We start from the raw sequence: 23,601 nt of genomic DNA, 5'->3' as shown, positions 1-23,601 counted from the left end.
CATACAAGAAGCAACAGCGAAAAATATTGACTTCGTAAAGACTAATATCACTGTGATGGAGTCGTTATTGGTGATTGATTCTGAATGCACCAAGAGCAAATTGAAGTTTTACCAAACAAACTGCCAGTGACTACTAGTTACAAATCTTCCAGAATATCCAGTTGGTCTTTGATGCAGAAAATGGCAGGGGCGTGCATAAAGAGATCTAAAAGGCTACGATACATCAGTAAGGATACCAATTCCATTGAAAACAAAGGCAGGGGACGTCATCACCTGTAACAAACAGTTGGAGAATTGGATGATGTATTAACTTGTGGTGTACTTTTTAAGCGAAAACACTGTCATAAAGGAGGATCTAGCCACCAAAGTTTGCCAGACATGGGAGAATGAGCTATTACACCACAGTGGAACAGCTTGATAGCATTATTGATCTTCATAGAATCTCTACAGTGTGGAAACAGGCCATTCAGCCCAAAGAGGTCTACACCTATTTGAAGACTACCCCACCCAGACACATTTCCCTACCCTTTCCCTATGACCCTGCATTTCCCATGGACACTTGCAGGGTAAGTTAGCATGGCCAATCCACCTAACTTGCACATTTTTGAACTATTGACCTTCTTCCCAGGGGCCAAGCTCCAGGAGCTGATGCTATACCACACGAAGCATGAGAAACTGCATCTTGTGCAGTAGTTGCATGAACATCGTTGGCTCTTCTGCAGCGAGGGCAACAGTGTCTTGGGTCACACAAAGATTCAGACTAATCACAAGAACAAGTGGCAACTGCAGTGATTGCAACACCAATCAATATATTGCCCTGCTGAGTATTGTGGGAAACACGATTGCTCATGTTGTCTTTGTCAGACTGCAGATCTTAGTTGAACACATTTATCTGGAATCCCAGTGTTGTTTCAGAACTAGATTATATACATTTGACATGATTATCATAGTTTGACAGCTGTAAGAAAAATTGTGAGCAAAGAAGACCACTACACGTTGACTGAATCAATTTCACCAAAGCATTTGTCCATGTGAGACGCAGTGTTCTGTTTAAGCTGCTGGCAAAAATTGGTTGCCAACGAGCAGTTCAATATGATGTCATGAAAAGAAGACAACATAGCAATGATTAAGTTCAACTACGATGAAACAAATCTAAACTCTTTGTTTGACCCAACTGTGGATTTCAATGTTGTTTTCTGACATTAATGGTCTTCAACACTTTGTTGTGTTTGCTGCTGGCATATGCCTTCAAGATCTACAGCAGGTATCTGCTAATGTATAAGTAGTAATGGAAAGCTGTTCAGTTTTGCCCATCTAAGAAAAAAGACAAAGGAGCAAGTTCTCCTCAAAAAGTTGATCTACAGTGATGAATCCAGACCAAAAAAAATCCATAACCAGAAACATCAACATGAGCAAAGAAACTGACAAATTTGTAGCTCAGGTTGAGGTTCTGGAAATGCTGACAAATGCCTGCAAAGAATTTCGTTTGATCACTAACATCAAAAGAAAAATAGCATGGTCTAAAGTCTTACCATAATACCACTTGGCAGTATTGATGATGTGATGTTGGAGATTTTTTTATAGCTCCACATACCTAGGCTCCATAAATCATCAGCAATTTGTTGTTTGATGAAAATATCAAGGATCAGAAAAGCTACAAGTGTTATGTGCAAGTAAGATAATGTGGAACAATTTCCAATTGTGACTACCAAGCCTGCATTCTCCACGCACTCTAGAATGATGAGATGTAAACAATTTACGTTACAGAGGAGAAAGTGCAGAACAGTTTCCAACTTCGCTTTCACAGATGTAACCTCAATTTCTTTTCTCAGAACAAGGTCACCACTTTGGGGGTCTTGGGCTGTGCTAATTCCATAACTATACATTCATAACTAGGTCAATAGCATTCTGTATTGGATCAGCTACTTTCATTGAATGGCTGACAGCTATATGGTGAACTGGCAAGTGGGTCACAAACTCCTGGTCCATATCTCTGCCAGGTGATTATGAAATGAAGATGACAGACTTTGACTACTGCCGCATCAGGCGCTACTTAACAGAGTTACATACCCTGGTGCAAACCACTGTCTTGGGAGATGGAAAGCTGTATATCATCTAATTGGAAATATTTTATAAAATAGATAGAGTTGTGTAAGTTCCAAGTATTTCAATGAGTGCATTTCAACCTTCTTTTCAACAAATTAAACACTAAATGAGTGTTTCAGAATGTTTTAAGTTCACGTCAGATACACTTCCTTGTCCCCAACACAAACAAACATTCACAAACAGGTTTGTACATGCTATTGAAATGAAATGAAATGAAATGAAATGTGACATTATGTGCAAAATAAGCCAGGATCACAGACTGCAGGATGAACAACAAGCTGTGCACTATAGGTAATGACAGCTCACGCTGTACAATGTTGATTTTCTACCAGGCACATGAAGTACATCCCCACCACTTCAACTTAAATCATTGTTCTAAATCAGTAGGTAGTGGTAGAATTATCGTTCAATTTGTGAGAAGTACACTTGCAGCTTTATGCTCCACTGAATTATTTACAATGTCTTCTGGTCCAAAACATGTGGAATCCTGCCTTGAAGGCATGCTCCCTGTGCGCACATTGCTTTGTGCACTTTGATTCTGCTACAACATCATGCGCTGTGCAGAAAGCTTTAGAGTTATTTGTCCATCAGACATACAGCCTTACCAGGTTGGTTGTGTCTGACAACATTGGCTAAAATTCCATACAATCTTTTCAGGCAGCACTCATACTTGTTTTGACCATTGCACAGCTGAAGCACTTATGCCGTAAATAAAATAAAACATGTTCACAGTTAATAATGCAAATATAATTTATACTGAATTCCGGAATTGACATGAGTGTGACTGCCCTTGATGTCAGTGCAGCATGTAACAGTGAGTGACATCAAGGAGCTCTGACAAAATTGAGTGGAAATTAGGGCAATCGTCTCAGTTCCAGAATGTCAATGGTTAGGATCCTAGGTCCAACCACTTTCTGGTCGAGGCTGGATGCAAATACTTCAACCCTGCCTTTTCACTGGCATACTTGGGCTTCCCAGTTGTTGAGGGTTGGGATATTTGTGGAGCCTTCACCTCTTAGTTGTTGAATTGTTTATCATCATTTATGACTGGAAATGGCAGGACTGCAGAGTTTTGATCTGATCCACTGCTTATGTGACCATTTAGCCCTGACTGTTGTATATACTTGTTGTTTGGCGCAGAAGTATTTCGATGTTGTAGCTTCAACAGGTTGACACCTCAAGGTGATGTGACAGTCCCTGATCTTGCTATCAAGGCAGCATTTGACTGAATGTAGCATCAAGGAACTTTAGTAAATCTGGAGTCAATGGGAATGGGGGGGGAGGGGGGGAGGAAGTGAGTGGTAAGCTGTCCACTAGTCAGCCATACTGGCAAAAAGGAAGATGGTTGTGGTTGTTGGACGTCAACCCTAGGAAAACATGGCCAAAGTTCCTCCGAGTGACCCTCAGTGTTGTCATCCAAAAGCGATGAACTTTACTGCAATGTGTTTATTGAAGGCACCCAGACCGAATTCACCAGCACAGCTTTCAGTTCCTCCCCGTGCGATAGGTCAAATTACAAGAGACAAAGCAGGTTTGCTGTCGAATGCTCTCCATTTGATTGATTAAGTGCAGCTCTAAAAGCATTCAAGAGGTTCAACACATTCCATGTCAAAGCGACCCATTTGATTGGCACCCCATCCACCATCTTCAAAATTCATTCCATCCACCAACACCATGCAGTAGCAGCACCATATGTTGTGTGTACAAGGTGCACTGTAGTGACTCACAAAACTACTGAGATAGCACCTTCCAAACTTACAACCCATACCACCCAGAAGGACAAGGCAGCAGATGCACAGAAACTTTTCGACTTGCAAGTTCCCTGTAAGTCATAATACATTCTTCCTTGGAACTACATCACTGTGGCCTTACTGCTGCTGAGTCAAAATCCCGACACATGCTTTCAACAGCATTATGGATGCACCTAGGCATTATGAAGGCAGCTCACCATCAAGAACAAAGTGGCAAGGACAATTAAGGATGGACAACAAATGCTGATTTTGCCAGCAGCATCTACATCTTATGAAAAATGTAAACTTCTCTTTCTCCTGTTACATCTGAAATCTATCCTGTTTCTCCTTTTCTCGTCCATATGCTGGTCCCCAACCAGATCAGCCAAAACCAGGCAATTAGATTTCCCTATAACCACTAAAGGCACACAGACCTACCTCTTCACGTCTCCTTTCTCAACTCCTTCGTGGTCACTGAACTGTCAACCTGCTCATATAAACATCTAATACTGGATGAATAGCAATTTCCTCCAATTAATTACTGAGAGAACCAAAGTTATTGTCTTCAGTCCCTGCTGCAAAATCATTTTGCTTGCCATCCAATCCCTTGGACTCCTAACCTTGGACTGTTATTTTCACATGAGGTGAGGTGACCCTCCAATCACATATCAGCCCTACACCAGGAACATCATTCCACCTCCGCTTCAGGTCATCTGCTGTTGAAACCTTGGTCCAAGTCTATTGTTACCTCCTGATAATTGTTCTGATTCTTTCCAGCCTGAGCTCAAACTTTTAAAATGTCTATAAAACTAAACAATGACACCAAAATTGATGCCTATTTTCTAAACAACACCAAGCGACATTTATCCAGCAGCTTGTGGGTGCTGATCGGCACTGGCTTCCACTCCAGAAATTCCTCAACTGTTAATGTTCTTATTCTTTCGTCCAACTCCCTGTATTGTCTCTCTTCTCCCAACTTTGTATCCACCTCCGGTGCTCCAACCCATCTAGATTTCAGCACTGCTCTGACTCTGGTCTCTTGCACATCACTGAATTTAATTGCTTCCTGTGTTTCACATTGTTCACATTGACTGTGTCTCAAGCTGTCTACAGCCCAGGCTCCAGAATTTCTTTCCCCCACCACTCCGACCTCTCCTTTCCAGGCATTTCTTCAATGCTACCCTGTCAGATATCCCAGTATCCTTAGGAGATTTTACTATTTAAAAGGTGCTATATAAATGCAAATTGTTGTTGTACAGGTCTGCAGATTGGACTGCAACAATTTATCTAATTCTACTCCCCCTTGCCTCTCTAGCAAGAAGGACTACGTTGTCAGGTGCATGAGACCAACATTAGCTGAAGAAAGGGTCACCGGACTTGAAAAGTTAATTCTGTTTTTTCCTTTCACAGATGCTGCAGGACCTGCTGAGCTTCTCCAGCAACTTTGTTTTTGCTAACATGATCTCAATGTTTTTCAACACGTTGAACATTATTCCCAATCTAGAGATGTATCACTGTTCTTTCACCTTTACTATAACAGTATCATGAATGTCATCATCATGCAATTCACTGAGGTCCAAGACAGCAGTTCACCATTTCCTCATTGCAACTTGCAATTAGCAGTCAGTGCGGCTTTGCCATGTCTCCATACGTTCTGACAAGAAACAACTTTTTATGAAGACAAAGACCCAGCAACTGTCAGGTCAAATTTAAGATTTATTTTTCCTCCACATCAGTATGTACAATTACTCACATATTGTATCAAAGGAATAAATTCCTACTTTTAAAATAGTAGAAGTCTAAATGATTTATTTAGGTTTTATAGTAGACAGAAACCTCTTTAAAAGAAACAGGCACCAACAAAAATGTTATTACAAACTCATTTGTTATACTCTACAGAATGAGGAGTGAAATGGTGATCTGAAGATAGTAGCACAGAACTTGCAGTTCCAATAACGGTAAATGCTGAGAGGCTCACTGCTTCTGAGGACCATAACAGAACCACAATTTCCAGGGAGCTGATTTATAATCAAATCCACAAATTGCAATTTGCCAGAATGAGCTCATGCAGATGGTTGTGCTGGAACCTGGTAGTGTGTAATTTATTTTAATCAATCCATTCAGACATTTTATGACACACATGTGGAACAGGTGGGACTTGAACCCAGGTCTCTCGGCTCCAGGGTAGGACACTATCACTGTGCCACAAAAGCCCTTTTGTTTACATTAGTCTGAGGTGCTGATTTACTAATCTGGTAACATTACAATGACACCACTGCCTTCCCCTTTTCAGGGTGTGAACTTGGGCTTTTTGCCTTGTATTCAGACTGTATATCCTAGTGAGTAGGGCCAAGGTTGGGAGTAATTGGAGGTGCAGGGGATTTGGTAGGTGAGTGGTAGCAGGGATTAAGGGAGGTGGTGAGTAAATATAGAGGCTTCAGGGGAAGGAGAGCAGAGCTCTTGCTGCCAGAGAAGGGGCTGGTGCTGGGCAGTAGCCAGAATGAGAACACGTTATTAGAAAGCACTTAAAATAATTAAAAGTACTCACCTGTTAACTGAGCTAACTGCAGACCTTAAAGCCTCCATGTCTTCAGCTTGTGACACAGAGCTAGGCATGACTTTCCTGGAACTGTACCTGATCTGTAAGCCTCCCCACTAACCTTGTTAATGGATCTATGCTGCAGCTCAGAGAATAAGTTCATGCTGCAGCCAACGCAAAAGGAAAGAACGTATTTTAAATGGAATCAGCAGGATAAGTCTCCACTACAATAGACAATAGGTGCTGGAGTAGGCCATTCGGCCCTTCGAGCCAGCACCACCATTCATTATGATCATGGCTGATCATCCACAATCAGTATCCTGTTCCTGCCTTATCCCCATAACCCTTGATTCCACTATCTTTAAGAGCTCTGTCTATCTCTTTCTTGAAAGCATCCAGAGAGTTGGCCTCCACTGCCTTCTGGGGCAGAGCATTCCATATATCCACCACTCTCTGGGTGAATAAGTTTTTCCTCAACTCTCTTCTAAATGGCCTACCCCTTATTTTTAAACTGTGTCCTCTGGTCCTGGACTCACCCATCAGCGGAAACATGCTTCCTGCCTCCACAGTGTCCAATCCCTTAATAATCTTATACGTCTCAATCAGATCCCCTCTCATCCTTCTAAATGCAAGAGTATACAAGCCCAGTTGCTCCAATCTTTCAACATATGATAGTCCTGCCATTCCAGGAATTGACCTGGTGAACCTACGCTGCACTCCCTCAATAGCAAGAATGTCCTTCCTCAAATTGGGAGACCAAAACTGCACACAGTACTCCAGGTGCAGTCTCACCAGGGCCCTGTACAGCTGCAGAAGGACCTCTTTGCTCCTATACTCAATTCCTCTTGTGATGAAGGCCAGCATGCTATTAGCTTTCTTCACTACCTGCTGTACCTGCATGCTTGCTTTCATTGACTGATGTACAAGAACACCTAGATCTTGTTGTGCTTCCCTTTTACCTAACTTGACTGCATTGAGATAGTAATCTGCCTTCCTGTTCTTGCCACCAAAGTGGAGAACCACACATTTATTCACATTAAACTGCATCTGCCATGCATCCATCCACTCACCTAGCCTGTCCAAGTCACCCTGTATTCTAATAACATCCTCCTCACATTTCACACTGCCACCCAACTTTGTGTCATCAGCAAATTTGCTAATATTACTTCTAACACCTTCGTCTATATCATTAATATATATCGTAAACAGCTGCGGGCCCAGCACCGAACCTTGTGGTACCCCACTGGTCACTGCCTGCCATTCCAAAAGGGACCCGTTTATCACTACACTTTGCTTCCTGTTAGCCAGCCAATTTTCAATCCAAGTCAGTGTTTTTCCCCCAATACAATGTGCCCTAATTTTGTTCACCAATCTCCTATGTGGGATTTTATCAAAGGCTTTCTGAAAGTCCAGGTACACTACATCCACTGGCTCTCCCTTATCCATCTTCATAGATACATCCTCAAAAAATTCCAGAAGATTAGTCAAGCACGATTTCCCCTGCGTAAATCCATGCTGACTCTGACCTATTCTGTTACTGCTATCCAAATGAGTCGTAATTTCATCTTTTATAATTGACTCCAGCATCTCTCCCACCACTGACGTCAGGCTAACTGGTCTATAATTTCCTGTTTTCTCTCTCTCTCCTTCCTTGAAAAGTGGGACAACATTTGCCACCCTCCAATCTGCAGGAACTGATCCTGAATCTATAGAACCTTGGAAAATAATTACCAACGCGTCCACAATTTCTACAGCCACCTCCTTAAGTGCGCTGGGATGCAGACCATCAGGTCCCGGGGACTTATCAGCCTTCAGACCTAACAGTCTATCCAACACCATTTCCTGCCTAATATAAATACCCTTCAGTTTGTCCATTACCCAAGGTCCTTCAACGACTATTACATTTGGGAGATTGCTTGTGTCTTCCCTAGTGAAGACAGATCCAAAGTACCTATTCAACCCTTCTGCCATTTCCTTGCTCCCCATAATAAATTCACCCGTTTCTGACTTCGAGGACCCAAGTTTAGTCGTAACCATTTTTTTTCTTTTCACATACCTAAAAAAGCTTTTACTATCCTCCTTTTATATTTTTGGCCAGTTTTCCTTCATTGCTCATTTTTTCTCTGTGTGTTGCCTTTTTAGTTATTCGCTGTTGCTCTTTAAAAGCTTCCCAGTCCTCCGGCTTCCCGCTCATCTTTGCCATGTTATACTTCTTCTCTTTTATCTTTATACAGTCCTTAACTTCCCTCGTCAGCCACGGCCGCCTCTGTCTCCCCTTAGGATCTTTCTTCCTCTTTGGAATGAACTGATCCTGCACCTTCTGCATTATATCCAGAAATACCTGCCATTGTTGTTCCATTGCCATCCCTGTGAGGGTATTGTACCACTGAACTTTGGCCAGCTCCTCCCTCATAGCTCCATAGTTCCCTTTGTTCAACTGCAATTCTGACACTTCCGATTCTCCCTTCTCCCTCTCAAACTGCAGATTAAAACTTATCATATTATGGTCACAACAGAAACTACACTACTGACCACAAGATTCAGGCCATTGTCTGCCAATAGCAGCACATTCCTCAAGGTATAAAAACAAAAGACGTTATATTATTCACAAAATGAATATATATTCTGGAGTGCCGCATTTTCTGCTGTACTGCAGTCATATTCTGATTAACAGTGTATTGGTCCACCAGTCAAACTGAGAACAGCAAGAAATACACTTGACAAAACTTTGATATTTTGCATCTAAAATGTGATTATTTCTGACTTGTAGGAACCAAGGACTTAAGGTGCAAGAATATACCTGCTTGTCCTTCAAGCCATCAAAACAATCATGGTGTCATATTTGCATACCATTTGTCCAAATGCATCTCCCAATATGTAATTTCATTTTGTTTTACCATGCTCTTCTTTAATTCCAACAATGTATATTGTTATTTATTCTCTTGTTTGTTCTACGTCATATATACAATAACCAATGTACCTCAGAGCAATGCAGAATTAACACCAAATCTTGCATCTAAAATATGTTTATTTCAATTACTTACAAATATTTTAGCACTTAGAGTATGACAATACTGATGGTATGAGTTCAGATTGCAGAATCCTCTTTACTGGTGTCAGTTGTCCAAGTCACCAGCTCTACCCGCAGACCCAAATAATCAAACAACCACACAGATCAGTGAACAGACAAAAACACAGACCAGTGAACAACCAATACAATGGACAGACAGAAACCACAGATCAACCAACACAGTAACCAACCCATCTTTTTCTCCGTTTTAACTCAAAACATCATTTTAAAATGTAATCATCCTAAACAACAAATAGTGCACGGTGGCAAAGTGGTTAGCACTGCTGCCTCACAGCACCAGGAGGTTCGAATTCCAGCTTTGTGCAAATGTCTGTTTGGGGTTTGCACATTCTCCCCTTGTTTTCATGGGTTTCCTCAGAGTGTCCAGTTTCCTCCCACAGTCCAAAGATGTGTAGATGTTAGGTGGATTGACCATGTTAAATTGCCCTGCAGCGTACAAGGATTTGCAGGCAAGGTGGGTTAATTATTTTGCAGATTTGATGTTCTAGAATGGCCTCTATCAGCATTGTAGGGATTCTGTGATTCTATAAACAAATGTACATCAAAGAATTTTTTATAGTTCAATTTGTCTGTTTTCTTAAGTATATTAAAAAAATCTTTGAGACACAAAGGTCAATGCAGGACAATGACCAATGCCACCTCCACAAAGTCACACTGGGGCATTTTATTTGCCAAGGGACTGGGTCGGCTCTGCAGCCTGAGCAGTAAGATTTGGAAACATAATTTGGTGTAGGTTGCCATGAACTGCATGTGGCCCTGAACGGGCCACATTGTAACACTGTGGCATTCATCAACAGGAAGGAGAGTGTGAGAGTGAGAGTGTGTGTGTGTGTGTGTGTGTGTGTGTGTGTGTGTGTGTCTGTGTGTGTGTCTGTGTGTGTGTGTGTGTGTGTGTGTGTGTGTGTGTGTGTGTGAGAGTGTGTGAGCAATACAATATAAATGAAACTTATTTATGACACAATGAAATCTACATTACCACTTCTGATTTTATTTCTATTGCACCAAGTGACTTCACATGGCAATTGCGATTACAGATTTTTTTTTCATCAGTACAAACAGAAATATAGGAAATATCTACAAGTACTCACTGCTTGAATTTCCTATATTTTGATGTAGCTAAATAAAGTTGATGTTGATAAAAGAATGCAACTGTACTTTGGTCCATTAAGGCTACAGTTACATCACATACTGCAAAGCTCAAACCCTTGAACAGTAACCTTCCTTAGAAAGGGCCTCACACCTCAGCTTTATTGTGCTGGGTATTCTCCTGAGTGATATGATTCTGCATTGATAAAGTATATCACATACAATATCCACATTACAATTGTAGCGAAGTAGACACAAATTAAATGAACGCCCAAAACATCATGGGTTTACAGGAGTGTATTGGCTGTTACTGAACTACAATACAGAAACTGTACTGTCAATTCAGCAGGTAGGAGCTCAAATGCTACCACAGTAGCTGAGAATTCAAATACAGCTTTTAAATATTTGGAAATAAATATCAATAAAGCAACCATTCTGTTGTCTGATTTTCAGTCAATTCACCCATATCCTTTAGGGAAGGAAAGCTGACTTGTGTACAACTCCAATCACACACTAATGTTGACAAGTCAGCTACTTGTCAATTGGTCAGCAGCATAAAACTGCTTCTGTGGTTGTCGGAAGGCTCTACCACCTTCTCAGAGCAGCAAGGGATGGATGGCTAACAGAAGCTATGCAAATGACATCCTTGTCCAGAGAATAAAAGTTTCTTTAAACAATTAAATGTAACTTTAGTCAAACTGTTAAATTATATTTGTTTTAGTTCTCATGCTGTAACCAAATTGCAATAAATTCAGATGTACTAAACATTCTGAATTTATATATAGTGTGAAATGATCATAACATAGAAGTCAAACATTTGGATGGACAGTTTGAAACAAGTTGGTGTTAGTGAAAAAGTGGAGGGTAAATATAAAATGTTAACATTTTTAATTTTGTATTAAAGAAACAATGACTTTTTCCTGACCCTTGGCACCTCTCTGACTCTGTTTCCATTCATCTGTAACCACTGGATAACTACAGTCTCAACACGATGAGTAAAACTTCGGCTGGTTCTTGGAGGAGGGGTAGCAGGGATCTGAAATAAAACAAATTAAAGATGATGGATACAAATCAGCAGGACCTTTACAATATAGAGCCCTGAAATGTTGACATTTACTGCAAAGTGCAACTGTAACCTTTTAGGTACAGTCCTTTATTTTTCAAAATAGTGTACATTGAAAGAATTCTTCTTTTTGCCTCATCGTGAAGTAATTTCTATTCGATTTCTCCATTCAAGAATTTCTTCCCTTGATCCAGGGAGATGCCTAATCTGATTAACACAACATGAACAAAAATCAAAAGTTTACCACCTGGGGAAAACATGTTGGTTAAATTACTACATTGATGGACAGGAAAGAAACTTTAAAAAAAAGTTGGCTTGGTTAATGTTTAGGACTCCAGTTCCTGGACCATTTTAACTGATTAGGAAAAGTACATCGGAACATACAATATAGTGAAATTTATTCTGGATGTAAGTTTGCTCGCTTGCTTCCAGAACCTCAACCTGAGCTTCAAATCTTCTCAAAAGTGAAATTTATGTACTCAATCCAATAGAGAGACTTTAATCAGAAGATGGGGAAGCTAAACAGGCAGCACGGTGGCTCAGTGGTTAGCACTGTTACCTCACAGCGCCAGGAACCTGGGTTCGATTCAAACCTTGGGCACTGTCTTTGTGGAGTTTGCACGTTCACCCCGTGTCCACATGGGTTTCCTCCAGGTGCTCCCGTTTCCTCTCACAGTCCAAAGATGTGAAGGCTAGGTGGATTGGCCATGCTAAATTATCCAAAGTGTCCAGGGATGTGTAGTTTAAGAGGATGTCAGGGTAGGATGCTCGGAGGGTCGGTGTGAACTTGTTAGATCGAAGGGCCTGTTTCCACAGTGTAGGGAATCTATGATCTAAACGAAGGGGGACTTAGCCTTACTCTTTCTGTACGCAAAGGGTATAATTTTTAGATTCTGTTCTTTGCCTACTTACGCAGATAGCAAAATCTACTGCCAAATCGTTGCAAAAATTATCAAGTGTTGCCTATTAAGTAGAATGAAACAGTATGGAGATGAGGTATCTCCCCACCCCTTCTTACTCAGCAGGACATGAACAAGTCTCCTTTTGATGTCTTCAATAGTGTTGAAATTGGAAACTCTTCAGTAGAGACTGAACTTATGATATAATAGCTACTACCAATTCACTCAATATAGAACAAAATAAACCACATTTGACAAGTTTGAACAATTTGGGAGTTCGAGCCAGAATTTTCAATACAATTTTGAATAGGATCAATGGATTGTGTAGCAATTTAATGCATATTCTTAATAAATATAGGATTTTAAATCAGGCTAAAAACTTTAATATTCATTGCTGCTCATGCTTATCTTTATTTGCTTTCCAATTAAGGTATAATAAATACAAATAAAGAGCAAGCATTTAATTTCAAACTAAAGGAAATAGACTCCATAAGGTAAGAGGCTGCACATAAATGTGTGTGCCATCCTCGAGAAAATGTTGAAAACTCCGTCAGCTGGAATGAACACTATACGATCTGTCGTGGAAAAATGTAAAAAGTGGTTGAAGCCAAGAATAAAGAGCTGTCCTGATGGTTGTAAATCATCTGAATACACAGCCATTGAAGGCTGGGATAAAGCCATCCGTTGTTTTTCATTTGATCACCAATCTCTGTAGAAGTATTGACATTTAAGGAACATCTAGATCATTCTTGCCGAAACTATTTCCAGCAAACTTAAACATCTTAATTTCAGGAAGAGTTAGCCGACTTTTGATGCACACTCATTGAACAATGCACTTTAAATTAGGTATGCAAACATCCAGACATTATTACAGAGCGAAATAAGAACTATGAAGTCACTACCTGACAGTTAGATCATCCTGTAGCTAGAATGTTTGAAATTACCAATAGGTTTACATAACCTGTGAGTTTCACATTCACTATCGCTCATGGCTTCATCTCTTCTTTATCTAATTGCCTTTAGCCTCTCATCCACTAGACATCTGCACTCATCTAATTCAGGCCTCTTTGATATGTTTCATTGTAATCATTGCTATACTGGTAACATGTCTTCAATTACCAAAGTGTTAAGATCTGGGATTCCACCCCTTTAAACAACTCTGCCTCTCTCCCTCATTTAAGATGCTTTTTAAAACTTAGTTCCTTGACCAAGCTTTGATCACCTGGCCTAATAGTTTCCATATGAGGGCTGAAGTGACTGTCTTTGACATCAAGGTCTCATTTGGCAATAAAAACGGAGGTTGCTGAAATAGCTCAGCAGGTCTGGCAGCATACATAAAGAAACATCAGAGTTTCGGTTCTGGTGATTCTTCTTTTGTCTGAGATATGGTCACTCAACCTGAGCTGCTAGCTGATTTCTCTCCACAGATGCTGCCAGACCTGCTGAGCTTTTTCAGCAACTTCTGTTCATACTGCCATTGATTGTCAAGGGAAGATGATTGGAATTTCTTGTTGGAGATGCTTATTGCCTAGCACTTGCGTAGCATTGATGTTATTATTCTCAGCTACAACTGAAGTAAAACATTTCTGAAATCTTTGGAAATAGTGGAAGACTTCAAATATCCTTACAAATAAAATAAACATTACTGAGTATGGAAATTTTAAACTTAATACACATTTTATTAAAAAAAAGGACAGCAATTCAAATTTAATAACTATCTATGCATTTTTCTTTTACCCTGGTTTGGATTAGTGCTCTGTTGCCATTTTCAGGGACCGTAGCAACTTCTGGTAATGCACTGGTCCTCTCTAGATCTGAACCGCAGGCCACTGTCTCCTCCAGAAACTGGAGCTTGCTTTGTCCAACGTCCTATAGAAACAGACACAAAAAGGAGAGGGGAATATAAAGTGTAAGTCAATCTGAACAAAAGTATGCAAAATATTTATAATCTATACTAGTTAATGGATAACAAATTTGATCCATGGGTTATAGTTCTATGGGTAATAATTTACCTATTGAGTTACATCATTAAAGACGTGATGCAATAAATTTATAACTTTGGGAGAAAGGTCAGATTCTTCAGCCGCAAAACTAAATATAAATGTTCAAATATATATTGTGGAATGTAAAATAAATTTGAAAACTTTGCACAGAAGATACTTAATCATTTTACTGGTCAAAGAAAATTCACTTTCACAAGTTAAATTCTGCTAGAACGGCATTAGTTTAAAACTAAACTGGGAATGAACAGGCATGGAACAAACTTCATTTACTGCTAAACAGATTGTTAAAATAATCTGAAAATAATCAAAATGCAATAGGAAGATACAATCATACATAGAAGGAAGCCATTTGGTTCATTGTGTCAGGACTGGCACTTGAAAGAGGTAATTAGTCTCAAACCACTGCTCTTTCCCTACAGCTTTGCTGTTTTTCTCCATTCATGCACCTATCCATGTTACCTTTTGCAAGTTATTATTGCATCTGCTTCCACTACCCTTTCCTAAGCACCAGATTTCAGATCATAATCACTCGTCATGTAAAAAGCATCACCTCTTTTGCACCCTGTAGGCAGCCAGAAACCCGTGTACATTTTAGAAACAAAAACAGCCTAGGTAACCCATCTGTATCTTCAAAGATTTATGGTTGTAAACCTGTGGGTCTCTGTTCCTAAGCCTCCTTTAAAATTGGACTTAATTATTTGTTATTTTTCTTCAATTGTCAATTTAGGACCAAAATGTTTGCATTAATCATTTTAAGTACCATCCTTTCAATAACAAAATTTCAAAGCAAGATTGTCCTGTGTGTGTCCTCAATGCAAAATATAATCAAAATATATAGTAACATAGGCATACTGCAACACAAATTTTATGCTTAACTGGTTAATCCTGTGCTGTGAAGTCTCGGCCTGTATAGAATGAGTAACAAATATTTATAATGTATTGTATTTTGAATAAAGGTCTGTTAATGCTTCTTGTTAATACTACGGTAAATTGTTAGCTATTAATAATGAATGAACAATATTAATATTTAATTATGACCATTCACCTTAAGTGCCAGACATTACTGAGTGAAGGCAAGATTCATAGTGGTTTGGTTACAGGAAACCAAAAGGTCAGTTAAAGAAAATTAAACTTTACTGCATTCGATTTTGCTGGATAAAGGGAAAGAGTGGCACGACCCTTTAATGTTTCTTCTGGGTTTTCCACAGAACATTGCTATCAGTGGGTTATTTGAATTTTGTGGTACGTTATTTCCCCTGTTTACACAGGTCCACCAACAACTAGATTGAAGAATTCTTCATTAGCAGCATGGAGTCTGTCAGTTGGAATTGTGAAGTGTCAAACTGGGTACAGAAAACAAGAGGCGGGGGGTGTGGTCAAAAATAGTTTGGATTTAAGAATGCCAGAGAGGCAAAGTAAACATTAATTAAAAACTGAAGGAATAAGATGAGATGTAGATATTCATTTCCAGGACAGAGGGCTCGTTTGGAAATAATTAAGATGTACCATACTGCTAATAGCTCTAACGGTCAAGCCCTAATTTTTATATTACAGTAAGCAAAAACAATGTCTTCAAAGTCACTGCATGAACTATCTATCATTCAACACATTTCAATGGGGAGCCAGAAGGTGATGTTCACCTTTTGCACAGCTCAGGTAGGGAGAATGCATTATGTATAGCTACTTCAGGTGTTTTACATTTAGCACTAAATGCCTAATGTCACTATCCAACTTGTGCATAACAATGAAAACAATCAAACTAATCAGAGAGAGGGGCTCCAAAAGCTTCCTCATCCCTAATGATGGCAGAGCCCAGCACGTAAAAGCAAATGACAAGGCTAAAACATATGCAACCAACTTTAGTCAGAAGTGTTTTGGAGAACATCCTTCTCAGCCTCCTCCTGAGGTCATTTTTAGAGGCCAGTTTTCAGGCAATTATCTCTCCATGTGATAACAAGAAATAGTGTAAGGTTATAAAAAACAGCCAGGTGTGTGGGAATAGGTTTCAAACTCTAGTTTGAGAAGAGGTCAGAGTGCCTTGGAGTCTCCGGGACTTGAAAATTCATCTCCAGGGCACTGAGTACATATCAAATTTGTTTTCTTGGAACATTCCTCATTGCCAGGTACAAAAATATTGAAAATGGTGAAAAAAGAAACTGCCTGTTTGACAATCAGGCAACCATCATCCATTTGGGTAGTGAAGTTGAAGCTTTTCACTTTTGAATTGGCATAGGAAGGCCACGAACCACATGGGGCAAATCAGATGATGAAACCTTTTGGAATACATTTGATCCGAGTTTGCAACACAACTACGAGTCTTGAAACCATTCTGGTTGTGATAGTGAAGAATTGTTCTCTCGAACTAGCCAAGTACTTAGCGAGCTGTTTCAATACAGACAGAATATTTGTGTCCACCACATAATGTGAAACATTTCCCACATATGTTCTGTCCACAAAAAGCCAGACAAATCCAATCTGAGTAATTATTACCCCAAACAGTCTACTTTCAGTGATGTGAAGTTTCACAGGCAGTGCTGTCAAATAGGTTTAAAGTGAGAGGGGAAAGATTTAAGGAAGATCTGAGGGACAACTTCTTCACGCAGAGAATAGTACACATGTGGAATGGGCAGCCACAGAAATTGGTTGAGGCAGGTACAATAGCAACATTTAAAAAATATTTGGATAGGTACATGGATGGAAAGGGTTTGAGGGGGATATGGGCCAAATGTGGGCACTGTGGTCAGCATGACCCAGTTTGGGCTGTAGGGTCTGTTTCCATTACTCTATGGCTATCACTGTAAATGGCATTTAATCAGCCACAAGTTGCTCACCTAATCTCAGGTACATTTTTGGTGTGGACATTTTGCACTATACCTCATTTACAAAGTGGACAAAAGAGATGAACTCTAGAGGAGAGCGTCTCCACCTTTGCCATCAAAAACAGAATTTTCCTGAGTGTGGCTTCAAGGAACTATATCTAGCACAAAGGCAAATGGCTGTGCCTGTCGGAGGTCAATCCTTGAAGTTCCAAGGATACTGCATGAGTTCTTCAGAACAATGTTACAGGTTCCAAACATCTTCAGCTGGGTCACTAACTTTCCCTCCATCACAAGGTCAGAAGTTCCTGATTGACAACAGCAATGGTCAGCACCATTCACAATGCCACTGACACATAAATATTCCATGCTTGTATTCAACAAGACTTAGCTAACAAGGTGTAGAGCTGGGTGAACACAGCAGGCCAAACAGCATCAGAGGACCAGGAAGGCTGATGTTTCAGGCCTCCCTGGGTCTAGGCCTGAAACATCAGCATTCCTGCTCCTCTGATGCTGCTTGGCCTGCTGTGTTCATTCAGCTCCATACCTTGTTATCTCAGATTCTCCAGCACCTGCAGTTCCTACTATCTCTGAAACTTTGATAACAGTCCGGTTTAGGATCTTAAGAGGCAAATAAACACAAATCCCACACAAATACCAGGCAATAAGCATCTCCAACAAGAGAGATTCCAATCATTTTCCCTTGACAGTCAACAGCAATATGATCAGAAGCAAAAACAGAAATTGCAGGAAAAGCTCAGCAGGTCTGGCTGCAACAATTTTGGGTCGAGCGGCTATTCCTCAGAACTGAGGAAGAGTCCCGAAACGTTAACTCTGGTTTCTCTCCACAGACGCTGCAAGGTCTGCTGAGCTTTTCCAGCAATTTCTGTTCCTGTTTCTGATTCTGAGTTACAGCATCCACAGTTCTTTTGGCTCTTAACAACATGGTTCCTGAGACCCCTACTAACAATAGTCTGGGATTACCACTGACTAGAAACGTGATGAGACCAGCTGTATAAACATCATGGCTGTGAGAATAGAAATTCTACAGTGAGTAACACACCACCTGACACCTTTAAGCCTGATCATAACTTGACATTTAAATTCAGTCACAGAATGTGGACATCACTAGCTTGGCCAACATTCAGTGCCCATGAGAAGGTGGAAGGGTGTCGTCTTTTTGAAATGATACTGTCCCTATGGCATAAGCATACCCAAAGAACTGTTAGAGAGTGAAATCAGGATTTTGACCCAGCTACAGTGAAGAACGATCTGCAAAACACAAGTCAGAGTCTGATGGAATACTCCCCAAAACACCAATAAAAAAGCAAAACGGCCTGCTTGATTAGTACCCCACTCACTGTTTTAAACTTTCGCTCCATTCACCAGTAGTGCACAGTACGCACTGCTGCCATATCTAGAAGATGTGTACAGCAACTCCCCAAATATCCCTCGACAGCACCTTCCAAACTGGAAGCCTCTCCTACCGAGGAGGAGATGGGCAGCTGAAGGATGCAGCACACAAGAAAACGCGTTTTCATTTTATACTGAGCAGATAAATCAAAATCCCATCTTCACGCTTCAATGTCTCAGTTTCAAATTCATTTCAATTCTCCACCAAAAGCTTACCTTGTCTGCTTAGTAACCAATTGCAGAGTCCAAGGTAGAATTTATCAGAACAAATCTGAATATCTGAGACAAAAACAAAGTTGCTGGAAAAGCTCAGCAGGTCTGGCAGCATCTACGGAGGAGAAAAAGAGAGTTAACGTTTCGGGTCCGTGACCTTTCCACAGAGGAAGGGTCACTGGACCCGAAGGCCCGAAACGTCAGCTTTTGTGCTCCTGAGATGCTGCTGGGCCTGCTGTGTTCATCCAGCCTTACATTTCATTATCCTGAGCTTTTCCAGCAACTTTGTTTTTGTTCCTAATTTACAGCATCCACAGTTCTTTTGGTTCTGAATATCTGAGCATTGGTAAGACATTACTGTCCGCTCTAAATTACCCTATATCTATCAGAATATAAATAAATCTGGTATATTTAAATGCTTAGATCAGAGGGGGGCCCTCATGCAGGATTTCCTCTTATACATTTGAGTTTTAACTTTTTGCTTGATCATGAAATGGTTAAGTTTCTGTATATATTAAAACAAAGCTAACATCTGTTATGAAGTTGGGTACAGTATTTGTAGATTAGGAGGAAGGCAGTTAGACTTTAATATTTGTGAAATGCTAAAGGAGAAAACACAGCATGGTCCCTTCAAAAGATGTGCTTAGGGAGTAAAATGGATGCCTGTGAGCATGCGCTTGAAAGTTTTAAAATACATAGAGAACACCTGAATTGAAATGTGTGTATCAAAAGACCATACAGTTAGCAGACCAAGTAGCAGGTTTTGCCAAGACAACAAGGTTTTGAAATTAGCCAAATCAATTTGAACCAGGCACTTTAATGCCAATAACCAATTAAATTTAAATCTGATGGTTTTGACTAAATAGGACCAATCCTATTTTAAGAAAATTGAAATGTGATCAAGGGTATAAAAGAAGGGGTCAGTTGGACAAAGACAGCAGAACTAACTGCATCCACCAGAGTTAACAGTCCTCAGCTCTCAAGCGCGAATCGCTGGCTCTCAGTCTCCTAAGTCTTACAGAAAGCACCATCTAAATCTAAGCACCAAAGTTACCCACAGCACAATTAGTTAGCATTCATGGCAGAAGAACTGACAGAGAAGGCACAGAACATTCTGGGAGACATGTAACCCGGCTGTAATTTCAAAAGACTAAAGTTTTTTTAATATATATAAGTGGTACTTGTATTTACTGGAACATCATACCACTAGAATCTTGTTTTGTTAGGGAATGGTTAGTAGTTAGAAGGGGTTTATCCGATTTTTTTAATAGTTTAGTTAATTTGTTCACTGTTAGAGTTTTAAAAATAAAATTGTTAATTGTTGATCTTAAAGCAAGTGTCAGCAGTTTATTTTATTTAACCACCGAAAGTTGCTGAAAGGCGGGCTACACCACTTTTTATGCTCCTTTTACAGATTATAGGGCAAGGTGCTCCTCTTTGGGGGTTTCGGTTTTAGTCCTCAGAGGAGGGTCAACCTCCGCTTTATAACAGATTGGGGGCTCATATCTGGGATTTGGATGGATCTGAATTGATTTGGACTGATCTAAACAATTTTAGGGTGTGAAAGGTCCCAGCAGATTTCAACAGGCTTGGGGACTAATGCCCTAGATCTTTAAATAAAACTTACATAAGTAGTGGAAAATCTGTTTAACTTCAATCATTTGTTGATGGTTAAATCAAGAGTGGGGAAATGACTCTTAACATTGCCAGAGAGGTTCTGAGGATTGAAGATGTTTTCCAAATTTGCCAAAAAAAATTTAGAAACTTTTTGATACTTACAGAATTAGCAGATGGACTAAAATTGGGTTTAACTAGTTATAGTAAGAAAGCTGAAATGGTAACGGAGTTAGTCAAACATTTAGGCATATCAAAGTAAGAGTCAAGTGAGTTAGAAAAACATTAAATTGCAAATGTGATAATTGGAGTTTGAAAGTGAACTTAAAAGGCTGGAGATAGAGCAAGAAAGGGAACTGAAACAGTCTGAAGTACGGTTAAAAAGCAGAAGAAATAGAAATGAAAAAAAATTGCTCTAGCAGAACAGAAAGGAGAATGAAGAAAGGGAAAAAGAAAAGTTTTGAACTTCAGAAGTTGATAATTAGACAGGAAAGTCAACGTAACAGGATGGAGGTGAAGGTAGAAGGTAGGCTTAGTGAGGAGGATAGTGACGATGAGCAAACCCATCATAGCCAAAGGCCTGGTAGAGATGTGTACAAATCTGTCCAAATATTACCAAATTTGATGAAAAAGATGTAGAAGCCTTTTTCATTCCTTCGAGAAATTGGCTAAACCGATAAACTGGCCAGAGATTATGTGGGTAATGTTAATTCAGACCAAGTTGGTAGGCAGAGTCAGTGAGGTTTTGCAGCACTGTCAGAGGCAGTGTCTGGAGAGTATGAAGGAGTAAAACAGGCTATTTTGAGTGCCTACAAATTGGTACCAGAAACATACAGATAATAGTCAGAAATACAAAGAAAGGAACTGGTCAGACTTATATCGAGTTTGAATGCATTAAACAGAACAACTTTGATCGATGAATGATAGCATTAAAGATAGATAGGAGGATCTCCAAGATATTATTCTGCTGGAGGAATTTAAAAAACTCACTTCCAGAAATGATCAGAACTCATATTGAGGAACAAAGTTAAAACAGCAAGGTGAGTTGCAGCGATGGCAGAGGAATACACATTAATGCATAAATCGAAATCTAGCTTCTGAAAGCAATTTCATTCCATGAGGGATAGAAATCGGGAAAGAGGCAGATCTTTCAATGGAAACAAAAAGTAGATCACACTGGGAACAGTCTATCACATGTGAAGAGAGAAACTAAGAGGGTGGAAAAAAGGTGAAAGGTGTCAGTTGGACAAAGATAGCAGAGCTAACTTCTATTTGCCAGAGGTCGCCCATAGCTCTCAAGAGCAAATCACTTGCTCTCTCAGTTTCCTGAGTCTCACAGAAAGCAGCATCCAAATACAAAAGGTCCCCATGGCACAATTAGCTGATATTCGTGGCAGAAGAATGGACAGAGAAGGGACAGAGCACTCTGAGACATGTAACCTGATTGTAATTTGAAGAGACCAAAGTCCTTTTTTTTGTAATCTAAGTGGGACTTGTATTTATTGGAACAACATACCACTAGAATCTTAGATAACAAGGTGCAGAGCTGGATGAACACAGCAGGCCAAAGAGCATCAGAGGAGCAGGAAGGCTGATGTTTCGGGCCTAGACCCTTCTTCAGAAAATCAGAACTTTCTGAAGAAGGATCTAGGCCCGAAACATCAGCCTTCCTGCTCCTCTGATGCTGCTTGGCATGCTGTGTTCATCCAGCTCTGGACCTTCTTATCTCAGATTCTCCAGCATCTGCAGTTCCTGCTATCTCACCACTAGAATCTTGTTTTGTTTGGGAATGGTTAGTAGTTAGAAGGGATTTATCCGATTTGTTAATAGTTTGGTTAATTTGCTCACTGTTGGAGTTGGATAAATAAATTATGAATTGTTGATTATAAAATGAGTATCAGGGGTTTATTTTATTCCAACACTAGAAGTTGCTGAAAGGCATGTTACACCACTTTTCATACTCCTTTTTACAGATTATAGGGCAAGGTGCTCCTCTTTACCAGGGTTCCAATTTTACTTTGGAGGGGGGTTAACCTCTGTTTTATAACACATCTTAAAAAGTGAAAGGAGTTGGGAAGGAAAGTGGAAAACTCATTCCATGCTCAAACCCTTCGCCAAAGGCCCCACAAACAGCAGTGGGATAAAAACTAGACCATTTGCTTTTACTGCTGTGAATGTTATGCTAGTTTGTTATTTGGGATTGCTAGGCAATCAATTTTAGGTGAAGGTTCTTTTTTTAAGTAATTTAAATCCCAATGTCTCTGGTAAGGCCAACGTTTGTTGCCTGTTCTAATTTCTCTAGAGAAAGTAACGGACAGTGGTCTTTGCAAATCGCTGTAGTCCATCTGGTGTTGGTGTCCAGTTGGGTACAGTTTTGGGATTTTGATCCAGTGACAGTGAAGGAACAATGATATAGTTCCAGGTCACGATGGTATATGCCTTGAGGGTGAACTTACAGGTGGTGGTATTCCATGATTTTGGCGCCCTTGTCTTTCTAGATGATAGAGGTGACGCGCTTAGAATGTGCTGTGAAAAAAGTGTTTGAGAGTTACTGCAGCTCACCTTATAGATGGTACACATTGCTGCCCCATTGTATAGAGATGGAGAAGAGAATGTTGAAAGTGGTGGTTGGGGTGCCAGCTAACAGGGCTGTTGTGTCCCAGATCATTTTGAGCGGCCTTCAATGAAGAGTGTTCCATCTAACTCCTGACTTGTGCTTTGTAGATTGTGGATAGGCATTGAGGAGGTAGAAAATAAATTAGCAATTTTAAATTCTTAGCCTCTAGTCTGATCTTGTAGCTACAGTACCTGTATGGCTTGTCCAACTCAGTTTCTGGTCAATAGTATCAATATTCTGGTTGTTAATGGAGAATTCAGCAATGGTAATGTCTTTTAACATCAAGCAGCAATGATTAGATTCTCCCTTGATGTAGACAGTCATTGCCCAGCACTTGTACGGGCAAATGTTATTCACCTCTTTTGGGCTGATGCATAGATACTGTACATGTCTTGTTGCATTTGAATATGG

At 40.1% G+C, this 23,601-nt stretch overlaps 1 protein-coding gene across 7 annotated transcripts in view; it reads right to left on the bottom strand.

Annotated features, from left to right (window-relative positions):
* Positions 1 to 9,487: 9,487 nt before the first annotated feature.
* LOC125455306 (uncharacterized) overlaps positions 9,488 to 23,601 on the bottom strand; it is a 47,312-nt gene continuing 33,198 nt past the window's right edge. For 6 of the 7 annotated variants that reach the window (XM_048537067.2, XM_048537073.2, XM_048537070.2 and 3 more), the window contains 3 exons: positions 14,252 to 14,383; positions 11,478 to 11,588; positions 9,488 to 9,990 (listed from right to left, as the gene is read on the bottom strand). In XM_048537067.2, coding sequence (XP_048393024.1) covers positions 9,883 to 9,990; positions 11,478 to 11,588; positions 14,252 to 14,383 — 351 coding nt within the window. In that variant the 3' untranslated portion in view covers positions 9,488 to 9,882. The other variant, XM_059649144.1, reaches the window with a different exon arrangement.

Source organism: Stegostoma tigrinum, chromosome 10, assembly GCF_030684315.1.
Source record: "Stegostoma tigrinum isolate sSteTig4 chromosome 10, sSteTig4.hap1, whole genome shotgun sequence".
In the NCBI taxonomy this organism is placed as follows: Eukaryota; Metazoa; Chordata; class Chondrichthyes; order Orectolobiformes; family Stegostomatidae; genus Stegostoma; species Stegostoma tigrinum.
This window is presented reverse-complemented; position numbering and strand designations above follow the sequence as displayed.